The 16,456-nt window shown below is 43.6% G+C and overlaps 2 protein-coding genes across 2 annotated transcripts; one reads left to right on the top strand and one right to left on the bottom strand.

Annotated features, from left to right (window-relative positions):
* Positions 1–1,008: 1,008 nt before the first annotated feature.
* Positions 1,009–6,641, top strand: LOC117834788 (uncharacterized). Its single transcript, XM_072290324.1, has 12 exons — positions 1,009–1,419; positions 1,721–1,810; positions 2,223–2,300; positions 2,847–3,197; positions 3,417–4,092; positions 4,259–4,377; positions 4,467–4,527; positions 5,078–5,321; positions 5,396–5,576; positions 5,658–5,768; positions 5,878–6,189; positions 6,280–6,641. Exons 4-12 carry the CDS (start codon positions 2,850–2,852, stop codon positions 6,388–6,390), a joined length of 2,163 nt encoding a protein of 720 aa, XP_072146425.1. The 5' UTR covers positions 1,009–1,419; positions 1,721–1,810; positions 2,223–2,300; positions 2,847–2,849; the 3' UTR covers positions 6,391–6,641.
* Positions 6,642–7,858: 1,217 nt separating this feature from the next.
* Positions 7,859–11,220, bottom strand: LOC117834619 (protein FAR1-RELATED SEQUENCE 5-like). Its single transcript, XM_072290323.1, has 6 exons — positions 11,146–11,220; positions 10,031–10,530; positions 9,594–9,940; positions 9,011–9,471; positions 8,661–8,925; positions 7,859–8,550 (listed from the first exon to the last, which is right to left on the bottom strand). Exons 1-6 carry the CDS (start codon positions 11,218–11,220, stop codon positions 7,859–7,861), a joined length of 2,340 nt encoding a protein of 779 aa, XP_072146424.1.
* Between the last annotated feature and the right edge of the window lie 5,236 nt (positions 11,221–16,456).

Below are 16,456 nucleotides of genomic sequence, written 5' to 3'. Positions count from 1 at the left end.
GAAAAAATGAAGCGGGATGTAGACGAAAGAATGATCGCTGGAGAATGCGACTGGAAATGAAAGGGGCGCTAGGAGAAGATAGAAAGTGATTCGCCGGAGAGAAAGAGAACGCTGGTATTTAAAGACGGTCCGAGAGAAGGGGTAAAGGTAGGATTTTTACCACGCCGTCTACACGATATTCGGGAGAACGGTTGTCTTAGGTGCCCAGTTCGAAGAGATTGCAATCATCAGGTAGAAGACCGCGAAACAGAAGGGGATTTTTGCCGCGTTTGTTTTGGAGAGGAAGTTAAAGAAGAATTTTGAAGTAAAAAGTTATGTTTTACTCCGAAACTAGGGGGCATGTGTTGACGCCAGATTTTGACACGTTTTGGATCGATATCAAGAGAGGAAAGGATTGGCCGATGTGGCAGATTAAAAGGTTACGATTGGGAATCGGCTGATTGGCGCTACAGTTGGGACTCGGCCGATTGGCACTACAGTGTTTGGAGCGATTGGCAGACGGAGTTGGTGGGGATCGGCCGATTGGAAGGCTGGAGCGATTGGGCCAATATGGGCTTAAGGTGGGCCAGAAAAAGAAGATAGAGAAAGATTGGCCCGTGGGAGTATGATAACCAACTCCGGTACGAGTTCTGTTTGTAAATATTCATTTTTGTTTAAAATTAGAGATAGATCCTAGTCGGTTAGAAAATTAGTTGTAACAGGCTATAAATAGCCATCTTCAGAGATTTGTAAAGACACATCAATCAATACAACAAATCTACTTTTTCATCGTACTTTACTTTCAAGTCGGATGTTAGGCGGATCACCCTCCCCTATAAATAATTTTTGGGAGCGGGTGATGCCATCGCCGGCTTCTAGAAATGCTTTTCATTTTCAGAATATATATATATATATATATATATATATATATATATATAGATAGATAGATATAGATATGTTTCTCAAGAGCCAGCAACAGAATAACCAATTCTATGGCCGGACCATCCCACCAGGCGCACCAACACAACTATTCCTGGCACCGGTTCCTGCACGGCTCGCATTACACGGCTCCTCTTCCCGCGCGGCTCGCCTTCCATGGCTCGCAGCCCCCACCGCTCGATTCCCGTTCCCAGCAGATCGCTTCGGAGGGGATTTTGCTCCCAGGATGCACCGCCCGAAATCGCGCCCAAATCAATCCCTACCGCAAATCCCGATTTGATGTTCTCTGAAATCACGCCTTTTTTCCATCGCGCCCTTCCGTCGCCGGTGTCCGTCGCCACCAGACGCGCCCGCTTTCGTCACTGCTGCCTTCGCCGGCTTCTGTCGCCACCACGCCCCGCTTCCGTCGCCACCAGACGCGCCGCTGCCGTCGCGCACCAGGCGCGCCGCTGGACGGCCGGAGACGATCCCATTCGCTAGCGCACCAGGAGCCTCCCCTCGGTAAGCCCCTCGCAATTCCCCCCTCTCTCATTCCATTAGTTCTGATGCTCGTTTGGGTTTGCATCATTGCGTCAGTATACATCCGGAATTTGGCAGAATTTTGGTGTAATCGAATCAAATGATCCAGTAACCCAAACCAGTTCCTTCAATCAGGCAGTTCCTTGAATTTCCAAACCATGGGTCTGGGCTATGTGATGAGAGCCTGAGGCATAACCTTTCTGTAGGTAATAGTGGAATGCTAACAACGAATGCCTTTTCAGTACTATCTGGTTATGATGTTGTCACTTGTATTTTTTCGCAGACATTTCGGGTCCCTTTGGTGTTTGCAACGTTTGTTGATCAGACACAATGGCCTAGTGTATCGGACATTACCCTGCAGCACATATTTCAGGTACATAATGTATTTTGAGATGATGCATCATTGCTACAGTAAACTAACTGTTCTTGTAGTAAATTACCAGAGGTGTGTGTGTGTGTGTGGACCGCATGGGCGGTTAGTAGTGCTACTGAATATGGTTAATTGACATTGCTGACAGGACACCTACTACCATGAAGACAAAAGGGATGCATTAGGGTGATATCCGGATCAGTTTTTCTATATATATCTCACTGATCGTCAGTTCAATTCATTCAGCGTACTGTCAAGCTTCTGACTTGAAAAATCATCGTTACCAGACTCTTTACAAATCGGTTGTTGGATCTACTAAGTTAGCAAAAGCGGCTATTCTTTTTTTTTGGAAAATCCAAAATAGACTTATGACTGAATACAACTGACAACCATGGCCTTCTGACTTGTGTTGCAGATTTGATTGGACCAACGTTGCTACTCCTGAGGCAAGACATTCACCAAAACATCCAGCTAATTCATCTGTACGCACCTGGTAATTATCCAGCAGCATATATTTTAATGTACATATTATCTTTGTTTAATGATGCATCATTGTTACAGCATAGATATTATAGTAAATCCACAGTACTCCAATTACCAGGTTACACAGTACTCCAATTTCTTTTTGCCATTTTTTTACGTGTGCACCAATATTATAGTAAATCCACGCTGGCCTGTCGTACATTCATAGTCAGATTTCAATACTTACATTATGTGGGTTTACTACTGCAATGCATGAAAAAACTTACACTACTTTCACCTGGTTATAGCATGGAAGCTCTGTTTCAATGCTACATTAGGTTGCAAAATATATATACAATTTACCACTTCTTCATATTCATGTCGTCTCTGCATTTTTTTGTTCACTGCATATATCATGTGGTAAGTTAACCATATATTTTAATATTTATTGGATATAGACTGGAAGTTCCAGCAAAGGGTGTTTGTCCTGCTGCAGTTTTGACAGATACATTAGGTTATGCAAATATCCATGTTACATTGTTTCATGGATAATAATATCTTCCTTTCTAAAAAACAGGACATGAAGAAAATTCAGGGCAGATTAAAATCTTTTGGGATCCGCACCACACAAGGCGAATGGACCTTTGATGTTAGCGCGGTCACCGGGGCAGCCGATGCACAGCCAGTTGCAGGAGCTGATGCACAACCACAACCAACAGCACCCCCTCAACAACCTGGTGGCCAAGATGCAAATCTTGCAAATAATATTATCAAACCACCGACCAGAAATGGGCAACAGTTGCACGGCGAAACAAGCAGCGACAGGGATCTCCCTCGGAGTGATGTTAATGAAGATGATGATGCCTTCATGGAACCCCCACCCAGGCAACCAGTAGCGAAGAAACAGTGTATCAATGCAACTTCCAAGGTACAATAGTAAATCAACCTTCTCTTTTTTTACTTTCAAGGTACAATTTACTTCATTTTCAATTTTTGTGGTAAATTACCTGATTCAGCCTGCCCAATGCTCAACCGTGGCATTTTAATATATTTTGACATGTGGTTCATTTACATACATAAACATTATGAGAACCGATTCTTCCACCACTCACACTTACTACAGCCTTTTCATATCTTCATTTGGCAGCTTGCCAAGAACCCCGTCAAGTATGCTCACGCACCTACAGTTCGATGTGCACCATCAACATTTAACTCCTTTGTCGACCACCTAACACTTTGGCAGCGTAGGCGAATCAAAGATATGGGTTTTGGTGGACTCCTTTGTGTTGCAGCAGAGAGGTTAGAGAGCAGAGAGCTATTAAAGTTCCTGTTCGACAGGCTAGACCCCAAAACCATGGTACTGAATGTTGCAAAAGATAAGGGTATCCATGTCACCCCGTTCATGGTAAAGCAGGTGCTTGACTTACCAGAAGGTGGTGAAGATATTGTGTTGAGTACACACATTCAAGCATCCAAGGCGTTATCTGCTTTCAAGACTTTGTTGGGTTTACAAGAATCCCACGACCTGAACGCTAGCCATCTACAGAAGACCCTGAAGGATGATCTGGAGCTAGGGTCTGGCATGATTACTGATGACATGGCAATAAGATTTTTCTTTATCATTGCATGCAACAAACTTCTGTTCCCAAGCACCGACAACAACATTAGGTGCAAGGATGTTTACCTCACTAGAGATCTGTCTTGCTTACCAGCTCTGAACTGGTGTAAGGCTGTTGTGGATGACATCCGAGAAGCTGCACTCAATTGGCAGTCCGACAAAGCAAAGAAATCATTCTCAGGATGCGCAATATTATTGATTGTAAGTACACCATCTTGCCATCCATATGCATGCCATGACTGGAGTAAATTAATTACTGATTTATATTGATATAAATTAATTACTGATTTATATTGTTGTAGATACTGTCCACTGCCATCATATTGATTTACTATTTCATCATTTTCCATATACTATCTTACTATATGCAGCGCAAGCCAATGACATCGATATGAATGGACACATTACACATAATGTTGGATCTGAAAATGTATTTGGTGCAGCACATGACAACATAATGGAAGGCGACCTTTCACCCGTGTGTACTCAGGTTTCTAATTCATTGTTCAGTAACAACACGACTATATTTAGCACCAGCAGTGCCATCTTCTGAACACATATTTGATTCTTCATGTATAGGTTCACATCGTGCCTCATGTTCCGGCTAAAGGAGACCCTGTCGCACCTTCACCAAATGGCAGTATGGATTCTTTTCAAATAGTTCCATCATCCTTTTCTCCTGCTACTTATTTTAGTTCAGTTGTACACACTCACACCTGTATTTTTTATGCATCAACCTTACAGTAAACTATCTGTTCTTCAACCACACTTCTGTGTGAACCTATATATGAATATGTAACATATTATATATTCTACTTGCGGGCAGCAACAGGATTAAAATTAATGTCTTCAGAATATAACATTTTCTTAGTGACATCACAACAGTACTGATTGCCTTAGATTACAAGAGCAAGTTGCACATGATCAGCAGCTACCTGCTACGTTTAGTAATGGTTGACTATAATATCACAAAGTTATTAGTCCCTGCTTACCACGACATGGTCTGGGATTTGTGATCAGCAGCTACCTGCTACGTTTAGTAATGGTTGACTATAATATCACAAAGTTATTAGTCCCTGCTTACCACGACATGGTCCGGGATTTGTGACAGATAAATTATGTGTATGTACTACCATATTTATTATGTTGTGCAAATATACATGTTAGTCTCTTTTTCCAAAAAATAACAGGAGATGAGGAAAATTTTCAAGCTGCAACCAACAAAGATGATGCACTTGGCCCTATTCTTCTACAGCCTTGCACACAAGAGGAGTTCATCCATCGTCCAGCCATTGCTCCAAGGCCACAAAGACTTACAAAACGACCAGCCAGGTACGTGTCCCCTTTCAAAGGCGATCCACAAAGAGCTAAAGCTCCACAGTTAACAGCACATGCTGTTAGGAAAAAGTTCAGAACTGACATGAAGTGCAAAAGGTATTGTTTACAACCTACTCCTGAAGATCCAATGCTGCATGCACACACTTACGAGTCATTTCTTTGCATACCAGCGATATTTTCATCCGTACCGGCTTGAGAGAATTCAGTGGATTAGATATAGAGGAGTCTTTCCTTGATGGCGAGATGCTTTCCACTCAGTTCATGTCATACCTTGTGGCCTGCATGAGCTACGATGAATGCCACATGCCTGATGGTGGTGGGTATAGGGTCTTTCTATCTCAAGAGCTTGGGGTGAGCGCGTACCTAATCCATTCACTACACAATTCAATAAAAAAATTTACACCCTCTAATGTCATTATATTATACATCCAGGAATATGTCAATATTGAGAAAGATGAAGAGTTCTCTCAGTGGGAATCACATCAGGCACTAGCTGTCTTACAGCGAGATATTGGAGATCTTGACGCAACCAAAGTGAAACTAGTAAGTACTATCTACTCCCGACAACCACATCAATGTACTACAAAAAAAGGCTGCCAACTGATTTTGAACTTACAGTTTCCGCACTTCATTTTACCTCTGTCATGTCTAGTTCCTTTTGCCGGTTATGGAGGAGGAGCACTATACCATCTACTGCATCAACTTCATACATGACCGCATTGATGTAATTGATTCTAGTCCAGACGACCACACAGATTACCACCAAGTCCTTGGTGACCGAATTATTCGACGCCTTAATCTCCTGTTCCAGTTGGTAACAGATTTTGAAATGAAGCAATTTACCAGATTCAAACGTCCTATCATTGTTCCATGTATGCATACGGACGACAATGATTGTGGATTCTATGCCATCAAATCCATGGAGCTATGGAACGGTGACTCTTTCCACGTTCCAATCCTAACAGTACGACTAACCACTCTTACCAAAACTCAAGGTTTCTAATTATTAATCCATCTACAATAGTCCTGATTGCTGTTTACCTATGCATTGCAGGAAGACATTCGGCAATATAGGTCCCAGCTCCTATTCTACGGCATCTACCATCCAATCAACGAGATCAAGAAGCTCCCTGGTGGTCTAGAAGCACATAGGCGTCGCATGTGATCCTAGTGGACTAGAAACATGTTTATTGTCCCTTCATTTGTTTACTGTCCCTTCATTCTCTACAACTTCCAGACATAGACATTCCGTGTGGTCGCTTGAATTTCATGGATCCCAAATAAGTTTAATTATGTTCTTCACAAATTTGAGTTGTTACTGTAAATGGAATACAAGTTTTGTGCTTCACATGCCCAGTAAATAACAGTTGCCAAATATCCATACTGTAAATGGAATACTGTGCTTCTTGGGTCCAATTTTCCAGTCTGAATATGTGTTTGGGTGGTGAGGCCGTTGCTGAACTGGCCGGTCCATGTTGGCGAGCTCTGTGCATGCATTTTCCAGTCCGAATATGTTCAGCTGCACCTGTGACCTGAGCAGAGACATTCTGACCTGAGCAGAGACATTCTGATTTCTGCTGAATGTTCCCATGCACTTTTTGTGATAAAGGAATTTCATCTCTGATAACAAGTTTAAAAAACACAGTTGCCAAATATCCATACAATTTATTAGATGATAATGTCGTACACTAATTTACTACAACTGCCTCCATTTCTACTCCTAGAATCTCAATTACATAGTACATAATTACTGCTCCATTTTATTATACAGCCTGTTCCTTCCAGTCCTGTCCTTTTCCCGTTGCTTGTTCCTCCTGAGGCCCTGCAACACAAGGCAAGATGAAGATGGATTTATCTTAAGATTCAGAACAAGGGAAGTAGACAGGAACTGAACCGGACAGCCGGCGAACCCAGGCCCAGGGTATGTCACCGATACTCCAATATGAATTCGGTGTAATCGAATATACAATCGGAAAAGAAAACTACAAAATTTGCCAAACAATTCGGTATACAAGTATAAAATAATTAAAAGTACAGTAATATATTTAGAAGGCCTCATAATACCTCAGATTCACAAATAATTCTGAAAAGGCAATGCAATGTCTTAGTTCTTCATGCCTCCATTTTCTGATAGCAGTAGCAAAAAAATGACATATTAAGCCCTGATTTCAGGCTAAACTAATCAGAGCTACCATGGGACACGAAACGCATGACATCAGAACAAACTGTGGAAGCAGCTGTACGCCCGACAACACTAACTAGCACACGTAAACACTAAACCATCATTTCTTTGACATTGAATAGTGTAAGTCGATCACTTGCAGCTGGATACAGTAAAACAAGTGTAAACGATTATACAGTCCGAACCTGAGCAACATTGGCCGGAAAAAAAATTAGCAGATGCAAAACATGCTGCGCGCACTTGCAGCTGGGCGCCAACAACATCACAGTTTAGTTGCGAACAGTTTAGTTGCCAACAACATCACTGATAGCAAGTGGGTTCACAATACTCAAGACACGAAGGAACCAGAATGAATAAATTCATGATGCACAATAATCTCCTACAGCCATTCAGTAATTATCCAAACACAACCATTAATTTGTTCCAAACACACCCAATTAGTAAACACAACTCATGCAACACCATTAAACTCATCCTCCAGTTGCCTTTTTGTGGGTGGTCTCCCCCTCTTCCATCCCATCCTGCCCCGCAAACTCCCACCTGCACCTCGTTTCTTATTGATGTTATCCGGGTTCAAATCACACCCCGTACTATAATGACCCAAAGATCCACAATATCCACATGTCCGCTGCCCCTGTGCCTTACTGGAACTTGCATGTTCATTAACAACCTGTCTCCCTCCACGCTTCCTCCCCTTTGTTCTTGCCTCCCTTGGTGCACACTCCGAAATTTGGACTGCAGTATCAACTGCTGAATCTTGTTCAGCCAAACTAGCCGCAGGTTCACCTATAGTATGCGGGATCACATCACTCTGTTCTTCTGTATGATCCCCCACATGTGATGCTCCTGTACCTTTTGCAATACTTTCACCCCACTCAACCAATGCAGACAGCTGCTCACAGCCTTTCTCGAACCCAAGACTTGTTTTGCGGCATGCTCTCACAGCAGCCATCGCAATTTCTACTAGTTTCTTTGTTTTGTATTGATCGCTCTCACAACCCGGTACCGAAGTCACAATGTCATGCCTGTCCCACGGTACCATCGTTCTTGCACCCCTCGTGTATCTCTTCATTATGTACTCTGCAGGTATGTTGTCGATCTGAAGGTACGTGAAGGCTTTAATAAGATGGGCGCAGAACAAGCCTGTAACAATGAAATTAAACATAATCAGTGCTACTTTTTCACCATTTCACCAGGCCACAATATACATTGAAATGCTGAGATGAATTTTTTTCAAATTGCACCATTTTTACCTGTATGCTCCCATGTCTTGCACTCGCATGTATATCTACCGGATCGTACATCAGCCTCCACTCTAAATGAATGTTGAAACCAAGCATATTGCCATGACTGATCCGTGTGAGTCACCAGGTAAACATCAACCTCGGTAGGATGAGGATCAATACGGAAAGCAGTATTATAAATATAAGTTTCCCTGTATTTCTTGTACACGGCTCGTGTGTACACTCTGCTAAGATGGCCATCAAAGGGCTGCAACGTCAGCCGCCAGTTACCAGCCTATTTCATGGGCAACCACTTAAAACATTAATCCCTAGTAAACGCTAGTGAATGATATTTTCAAACAATACATTGTCACTATTACCTGAGACCAATGGGTTTCCCCACCCGCTGTGTGATTGGTGTGTTGAATGAAGTCTAGCATCCTGCGTGCAAATTTACTCATGCATGTCATATGTCCTGTGAAGCCACTCCCCTTGATCATCTTATTTACACTTTCACTTCTCTGTGTAGAGGTCATCCTGCCACAATACAAGGGCTTGAAATAAGCAGCAACCCACAATTTCCTACTCTCCCAAAGTCCCTGAATAGTGTCATCCTCCCGTATGCCATACTCATCCACCAACTCATTCCATGCAAACTCAAACTCTGTAGGCGTAAGTGGGTGATTGATTACGGTGACGAGCTTTATCTTCAGACCATCATGAATCTTGTATAGTTTTTTCAGCTCTGCTTTATACTTCTTAAGCATGTGCCAACGGCACAACCTGTGCTGTGTTTGTTTGAACACCTTCTTGATCGCTGCCGCCATTGAACTATCCTGGTCTGCAACACAGTAAATGCGACAAAGTTACCAATTATTTCAAGTTACGTATCACTCATGACATTCGTGTATAAACATTCCTCACCTGTAAGTATACACCGTGGGTCCCGACCTCCGGACATACAGTTTTTGAATGCCCCAAACAACCACTCGAATGTGTTAGCTTGCTCATCCTGCAACAATGCTTGACCAAACACGACATTCTGCAGTTGATGGTTTGACCCAACAAACATGGCTAAAGGCATGCTATACATGTTTGTTTTGTATGTGGTGTCGAATGTAACCACATCTCCAAAATCTATATATTCTGCACGCTGGCTTGCATGACTCCAGAACACATTCTTGATAACATTTTCACTGTCTACCTGCAACTCATAGTAGAAATACTCATTATGGGCCTTCATCTCCCTGAAGAACTCAAGCAACTTTGGTATATCATTTTCCCTCTCCTCCCTGGCAGTTGCAGCTTTCCTGCAACCATGAACACATACATCAATTTAATTATAAAGGTTTCCATGTATTCAACAACAACATCAACAATAGTACATTTGAAGACATTACCTATTTCTCAAATCCATTTCCGTGAACGTGAAGTTCTGCCGACCACCATATAATTCTGCCAGCACATTTACTGTAGTGTTGTGGGAAGCATCACACCTATGCATCTGATCAACAATACCCATGACTATAGGGTCCTTGTCCTTTTGTATCCTCAAGAACTGTGTTACGGTCGGCGAGGGATGCAGTGGATGATCGTGCTCCAACCTTATCCTCTCAAAGAACCAATAGTCCTTCTTCTTGTTCCATTTAATCTTCACAAAAGCTTTGCAGCTACACCTCATTGACATTTTCTCACGTACCCTCTCCTCACCAGGCTTGTAGTAATCCCAGTGTCCTTGTTTGTTGCACGACAACTCCAGTACCGTCTTCCTACTTGTCTTGGTTATGCGCACATCAAACCCTGCCTTGCCCGCATAGAATTTGTAAAATTCCTTGGCTTCATCTCTACTGTCAAAACGCAGCTCCTCGGTTGGCACAATTGTCTCTGGCAACAAGGGATCCTGGGAAAAAAAAACACATATCAGAAAGGCAGTACCACAACTTCTAAAATACACATATCTCTACTACAGAATGTTTGGAGCACAATCTTTATTATTTCAAACTACACTAGGATGAGATAGGGGACAACAGCTGCATCAGTAGGGCTACATGGCATATTACTGAACCAATCATATCTAAGATTTCTGGAATTCTGATAACATAATCAGGAATGAACTATGTAATGAAATTCATGCTGTACGCTTTGGTTCCTGAATTTCTGAAAGCTAGGTATATATATACCAGGAATCAACTAGGTAATGAATAATCATAATGCAATTCATGCTGGACGTTTCTGATTTCTGAATTTCTGAATAATGGCACCAAGCACTGTTTCCTGGATTTTACTATCAAGGTTCATTCAAATGTGTCCTGAACTTTCAGACCTTTTGGGGGGGTCACCTAAAACATGAATTTGGAAATTTAGCCATGCGACACCATTTAGCTTTTAGCTGGATCAGCAAGAAGAAAAGACTAAAAGCCAGCACACTCACATGCAAGTAGGTCCTCTCCGGATCGGGCGTTGCCATCGTCTCTGGCGACACATGTTGGAGAGGAGTCACCCGTGCGCCATTTACCTCCAGCTCCGGCGATTGCGGCATCAGCAGTACAGGGGACACCTCCGGTGTGGGTGTTGAAGTTGCGCCATCCATGGAATCGGATTGTGCAGGAGCGAGACCCAACCTGCTGATGCAATTTCAACCTGCAGGGAGACCTCCGGATTCTTGCAGGCACAGGAGATGGACTCACCATTAACGACAGCAATTAATTGTCGATTGATTACACTGCTGCCGTAATTAGTGCCACAGCCACAAATTCATCCGAGCACCTCGCGCTGATTGAGTGAAGCCAATCAATGTCGTAACAGCTCTGTTCCGTCCAACAGCAGCGGCTCGGGGAAGTCGGCTCCAACCCACCGGCGGCCCCCCGCACGAACGCGGCAGGAGTGCCGGCGGCGTGATCTCCCGGCGACTGCATGCGCGGGCCTGCGTGGGAAACGGCCAAGGATGCCGGATCTGAGCAGTAGGTGGCGGCGGCCATGGTGCTGTGGCGGCGGATCTGAGCAGGAGAATTAATTTGTGCTGTGTCGTTTTACTGGTTAGTTCAATCCTGGGCTAAATCAGCAAACGCCGGATCCTGATTTGTGCTGTGGCGGCCGTTTTGACGTTGCTGGCCGTTCATGGCTCTGAGCATGGCTTTCTGGCGTTAATTTACTGGCTCGCACGAACGGCTCGTTCAATAGCTCGCACGAACAGCTCGTTTACTGGCTTGCGTGATATTAGATTGATGGTCTCGCGCGAACGACCAGACGTGAGCGGGATGGCCAATCACCACATGCCACGTGCACTGGCTACAGAATATCCTATTCTATAGCTGGCTACGGAGTATATTATATATATATATATATATATATATATATATATATATATATATATATATATTCAGGGGCATGTCACCCCATCATCCGCCTAAAAATGGTGGGATGTCTCACCCATGGCCCAGCCCTACAAATGCTCCTTTTTAGGAGCGGGTGACCTTTTAGGCCGCCCAAAAAAATTGAGCCTCTACTAGTGTTTTGTTAAGGCACTGATGGTTAGATTGTCTCTGTATTACATACTGCCAAATTCTAGTATAAGGTACGGTAGAAAAACTCCACGAGTTTTAGTAGAGATGAGGATGGACACGATAAAAAAGATTGTTGCATGCCATGAATTACTTATGGATTTTAAAAGCATATGCAATGACTAGCTGATTACAAATAGATTTTAGAAAAAACTATCTACCATGACTATATATATACATTTCTTAGATCGAAACATTTAAGAAACATGCCCACGATTTTATAAATTTCATGTGTTGTTTTTTTACAGAATGAACGTTGATGATGTTGTTGTACCCTTTTTCATTCCCCGCCTAACATAGACCCAATGCATACGTCCATTGTCGGTACAATAACACACTCTAATGAACGAGAAGCACGACAAACATAGGCATACAAATGGTGCGCCGACATACTACTACCATTGTGGCAACCCCGCGGCAGCATGGAATTCAGCAAAACAACCATCTTGGTGGAGATACTCTTCTAAAGCACGATGCCTCACCCTAGTATCCCACATCGATGCAGGTGAAATGGTGATGGTATGTGCATGGAACACGAGGTCACGAATGGTCCATTGCCTGTGACAAATCTGGCAAAAAGGGCAGACCCACATACCATGGAGACGAACACGGTTGAGCCCGGACTACTGAAGCCAAGCCAACACAGACCATTTCAGCTCATGCGATTCATCTAGTTCGATGAGGACAGGTCATGGCGGTGGCATTTCAATGGGCAACAGCAGAGGTGGAGGCCTGGGCAGCAGGTGAAAAGGTGGTGCCATGATGTTCAGCTGATACTAAGGTGGCATTGCCAGCGGCTGAATTGGAGGTGCCATGCGGACAGGGTGCTGCTGAGGTACCGTTGCTAGCGGCTAAAGCACAGGTGCCATCAAAGCCGGCTACTGCTAAGGTGCCATGGGGGTAGGCTGCTCTCGCTTATTCGACTCCTCCAAGTTCCATGCTCTGTCTCTTCCATGTCCGGTCATTCTCCACTACATACACAAACGAAGAACAATGGCACCAAACACTTACAATGCTGACCATATCAATACCATGCATATATAGTAAATGAGATAGATAAGAAAATGAGCTCGCGTACCTCCAATCAAACAATGCAAGATGGTGAACCGATGAGTGTAGGCGTTGCCTTGCAAGAACGCTGTGCACCCGCCTATTTATTGAGCACTACAATGGGCACGTGAGCTCGGTGTGGCAGGCCAAAGTTGCAATGAAAAATGTGAGATGCTCGGAATATATTCAGGCCTAAGCCTACCACGAATCTAGGTTAGAATCTTCAGTGTTGCACATCGGTTACATGTGTGCACGACGGGTGTAACGGGATGAGCCCACCGTGTGCATTTGTACAATTTGCTGGACTGTCTGGCATACAACACAAAATATTCCTACGAGACAAGTCATTCGAGATTATGAGTGATAGGTTCCCTTTCGACGGTGAGTTTAATATAAGAAAGATGTTGCCACCATTCATTTGTGACAGTTATTGGCATCAACTGCATCTGTTGTCATCTTGGATCTAGATTCCTTTGCGATGTGGTTTTCTTTTGCTAGTAAGATGAGTTTAATTAAGTAGCATTATTATTGGTAACAATTTTAACCGGTCTATTAAAAAACTAAATAATGGACTTTTCCCTTTGTTGAACCTAGCAGAACTGTTTTGAGACCAAGAAGGCCTATTTCTTGCACTTTCATCTAGTCAGCTCAAAAACAGAGCACGGACTTTCCCCCTTCCTCATAAAAGTTTTTTCTCTTGTGGATCCTTTACACAATTGTATGGCAATGAGAACGTACCAATCACAAATGCAACAATTTGTGTTAGAACATAGATAAACATGACCATTCTTATTACCAGCACCACAATCATAGGCCGCCGCATACATAGGAATAGATCCACAGTCGGTACAAGTTCAACGACACACTCTAACAAAGGAATCCACATAGAACAATGCAAGATAGTGAAATGATGAGTCAAGGTGCCATCTATTTATTTAGCACTTTGGCGGGCATGCGAGCTCGGTGTGGCAGGACAAAGTTGCAATGAAAAATGTGAGATGCTCATAATATATTTAGGCCTAAGCCTACCACAAATGTAGGTAGCAATCTTCAGTTTTGCACATCGGTTACATGTGCACACGACGGGTGTCACAGGATAAGCCTAATGTGTGCATGTGTACAGTTCGCTGGACTATCCAGCATACAACACCAGACATTCATGCGAAACAATTCATGCGAGATTATGAGTCATAGGTTCCCTTTTGAATGTGAGTTAAATGAAAGAAAGATCTTGCCACCATTCATCTGGAGTAAGATAATAATTGTTGTCATGTTGCACAAATCGATAAGGTCGGATAGTCCTTACGTTGTCAGATGCACGGTGCAGGATCTCATGACTAGTCCTACTTATCTATGGTGCGTGGCTGAAAAGGATTGCCAAGGGCATGGATTCACACTAGATGATTCTCACATGCCAGCAGAGCCTGAAAAACGTGAACTGGTCAATGCAACTAGGCCTAGGAGGAATATGGCGGACCAAATACCGCCAAAGGGCAGGAATCAAGACTAGTAACGGGTTTTCATGACCACCACCATAGGGGCGTGTTGATTCAAGACTGGTAACGGGCATTCATGACTGCCATTGTAGGGACGTGTCAATTCAAGACTGGTAACGGATGTTCACGAATGGCCATTTCGGAATGACACACTTCCACGAGTCAATCATTGTCATTTGCAGTTATGGCATTACACACTACCATGTTCCCTGCGTCGCAAGTCGACTTCTCAGTCTCAAGCACGAAAGCAAAAGCTGAAAGAACTATTCAGTAGTACAAGGAATCCAGTACATTCATGATCGGAGGTCATCAATGGAGGATACGTTGCTACCCTACGGGTATTCATGATTCGTGGTACCCACCAGCGGACGAGAAGGAATTTCCGTTGTCCTCGTTCTGATGAACAACACGCCAAAGGTAGGTGTCTCATGCTATGAATACACATGCTCACATATACACTCCAATGGTCAACCATGTGAATGCTTGCACGTAGGTACGAGTCTTGTTCCATCCGATGGCTGGAGACGCAATAGATTATGATGATACATTTTGAGTTCAAGATTTAAAGGAAGTTCGGGAATGGGAATCTAGAACATGGCTTTAATTGCCTCGTGGGGCATCATGAGATTGAGCGTGTGTGGGACCATTCCGGTTGCGTCAACATATCCTGCACTATTACAGTACTGGAGGATGACTACGTTGAAGTTCCACCTCCATCAGTAGGTAGAAGCATATGCCCAAGATTTGCAGCCCAAGCCCCTGTGGACGTTGTCTTCAACATAGGTGGCCGAGTGATTCGAGCAAGACGGCCCGATGTGGTGGCACTATCTCGTGTGATGGAGGCATTGCTTTATGGTAGTGCAGTGGAGTCAAAGTCAAAAACTATTTCAATTAAAGACACTAACTCTGCTGGCTTCTCACTGCAGATCAATACGCCTACAAAGGATCACTCCCAGATGAGGCTGATTTATGGGACACCCCTGTCAACGCCTGGCCTCTGTTACTCTCACTCGCCAACCTGTACTGCATCGAACGGTTGAAACTACACTATGCGTCAAAGATGTGGGACATGGCGTGTGAGAAAACTGTGACCACATTTCTAAGATGGGCATTTGAGACTAACTACACCCAATTGTAGCGGAAGTGCATGTCTCTCATAGCGCTAATCTCGCTGGACGGAATTCTCACAAAGAATTTTGCGTTCTTGTATTACCACCATCTCGAAGTTATCAAGAGGATACGTGTGCTTGCTTTAAAGAACATTGAGTAGAGATTAGGAGGCCACCGCTAGAGTCCGTTGTAGTTTTAATGTATTATTTAAGTGTATTTTATCATGGAAACAGTCAAAACGGTACATTAATTTATTGCACTGAACTACATTTGTAAAGCAATAGTCACATCATCCTGCAGACATGAATCAACCAAGAAGGATAATCCGTGGAGTGCTCAACAATGCCATGATACCACAGACTGTCCCAGACTCCCTTCTGGAACCGCTCGTCTATGTAAGGTCACTAACGCTCGGGGCCGAGTCCCAAGCGGTCCAACGTGCAAGTGACCCAGGTCTCGTGGCAGTTTCCAAAGAGGTTCATCTCCCGCTACAGAGAACAAAGGCGGGAAGTGAAATTTTGAATTCCCCAGTCCTCCTCGGGGTCCTCCCCCATTATATTTAAATAAAAGAGGGGAACCAAGCCTCCCACATACTGCCCGTTAATTCCAA

The sequence above is a fragment of the Setaria viridis genome, chromosome 8 (genome assembly GCF_005286985.2).
Source record: "Setaria viridis chromosome 8, Setaria_viridis_v4.0, whole genome shotgun sequence".
Lineage (NCBI taxonomy): Eukaryota > Viridiplantae > Streptophyta > Magnoliopsida > Poales > Poaceae > Setaria > Setaria viridis.
The sequence above is the reverse complement of the archived record's forward strand: the minus strand, read 5'-3'. Positions and strand labels throughout refer to the sequence as shown.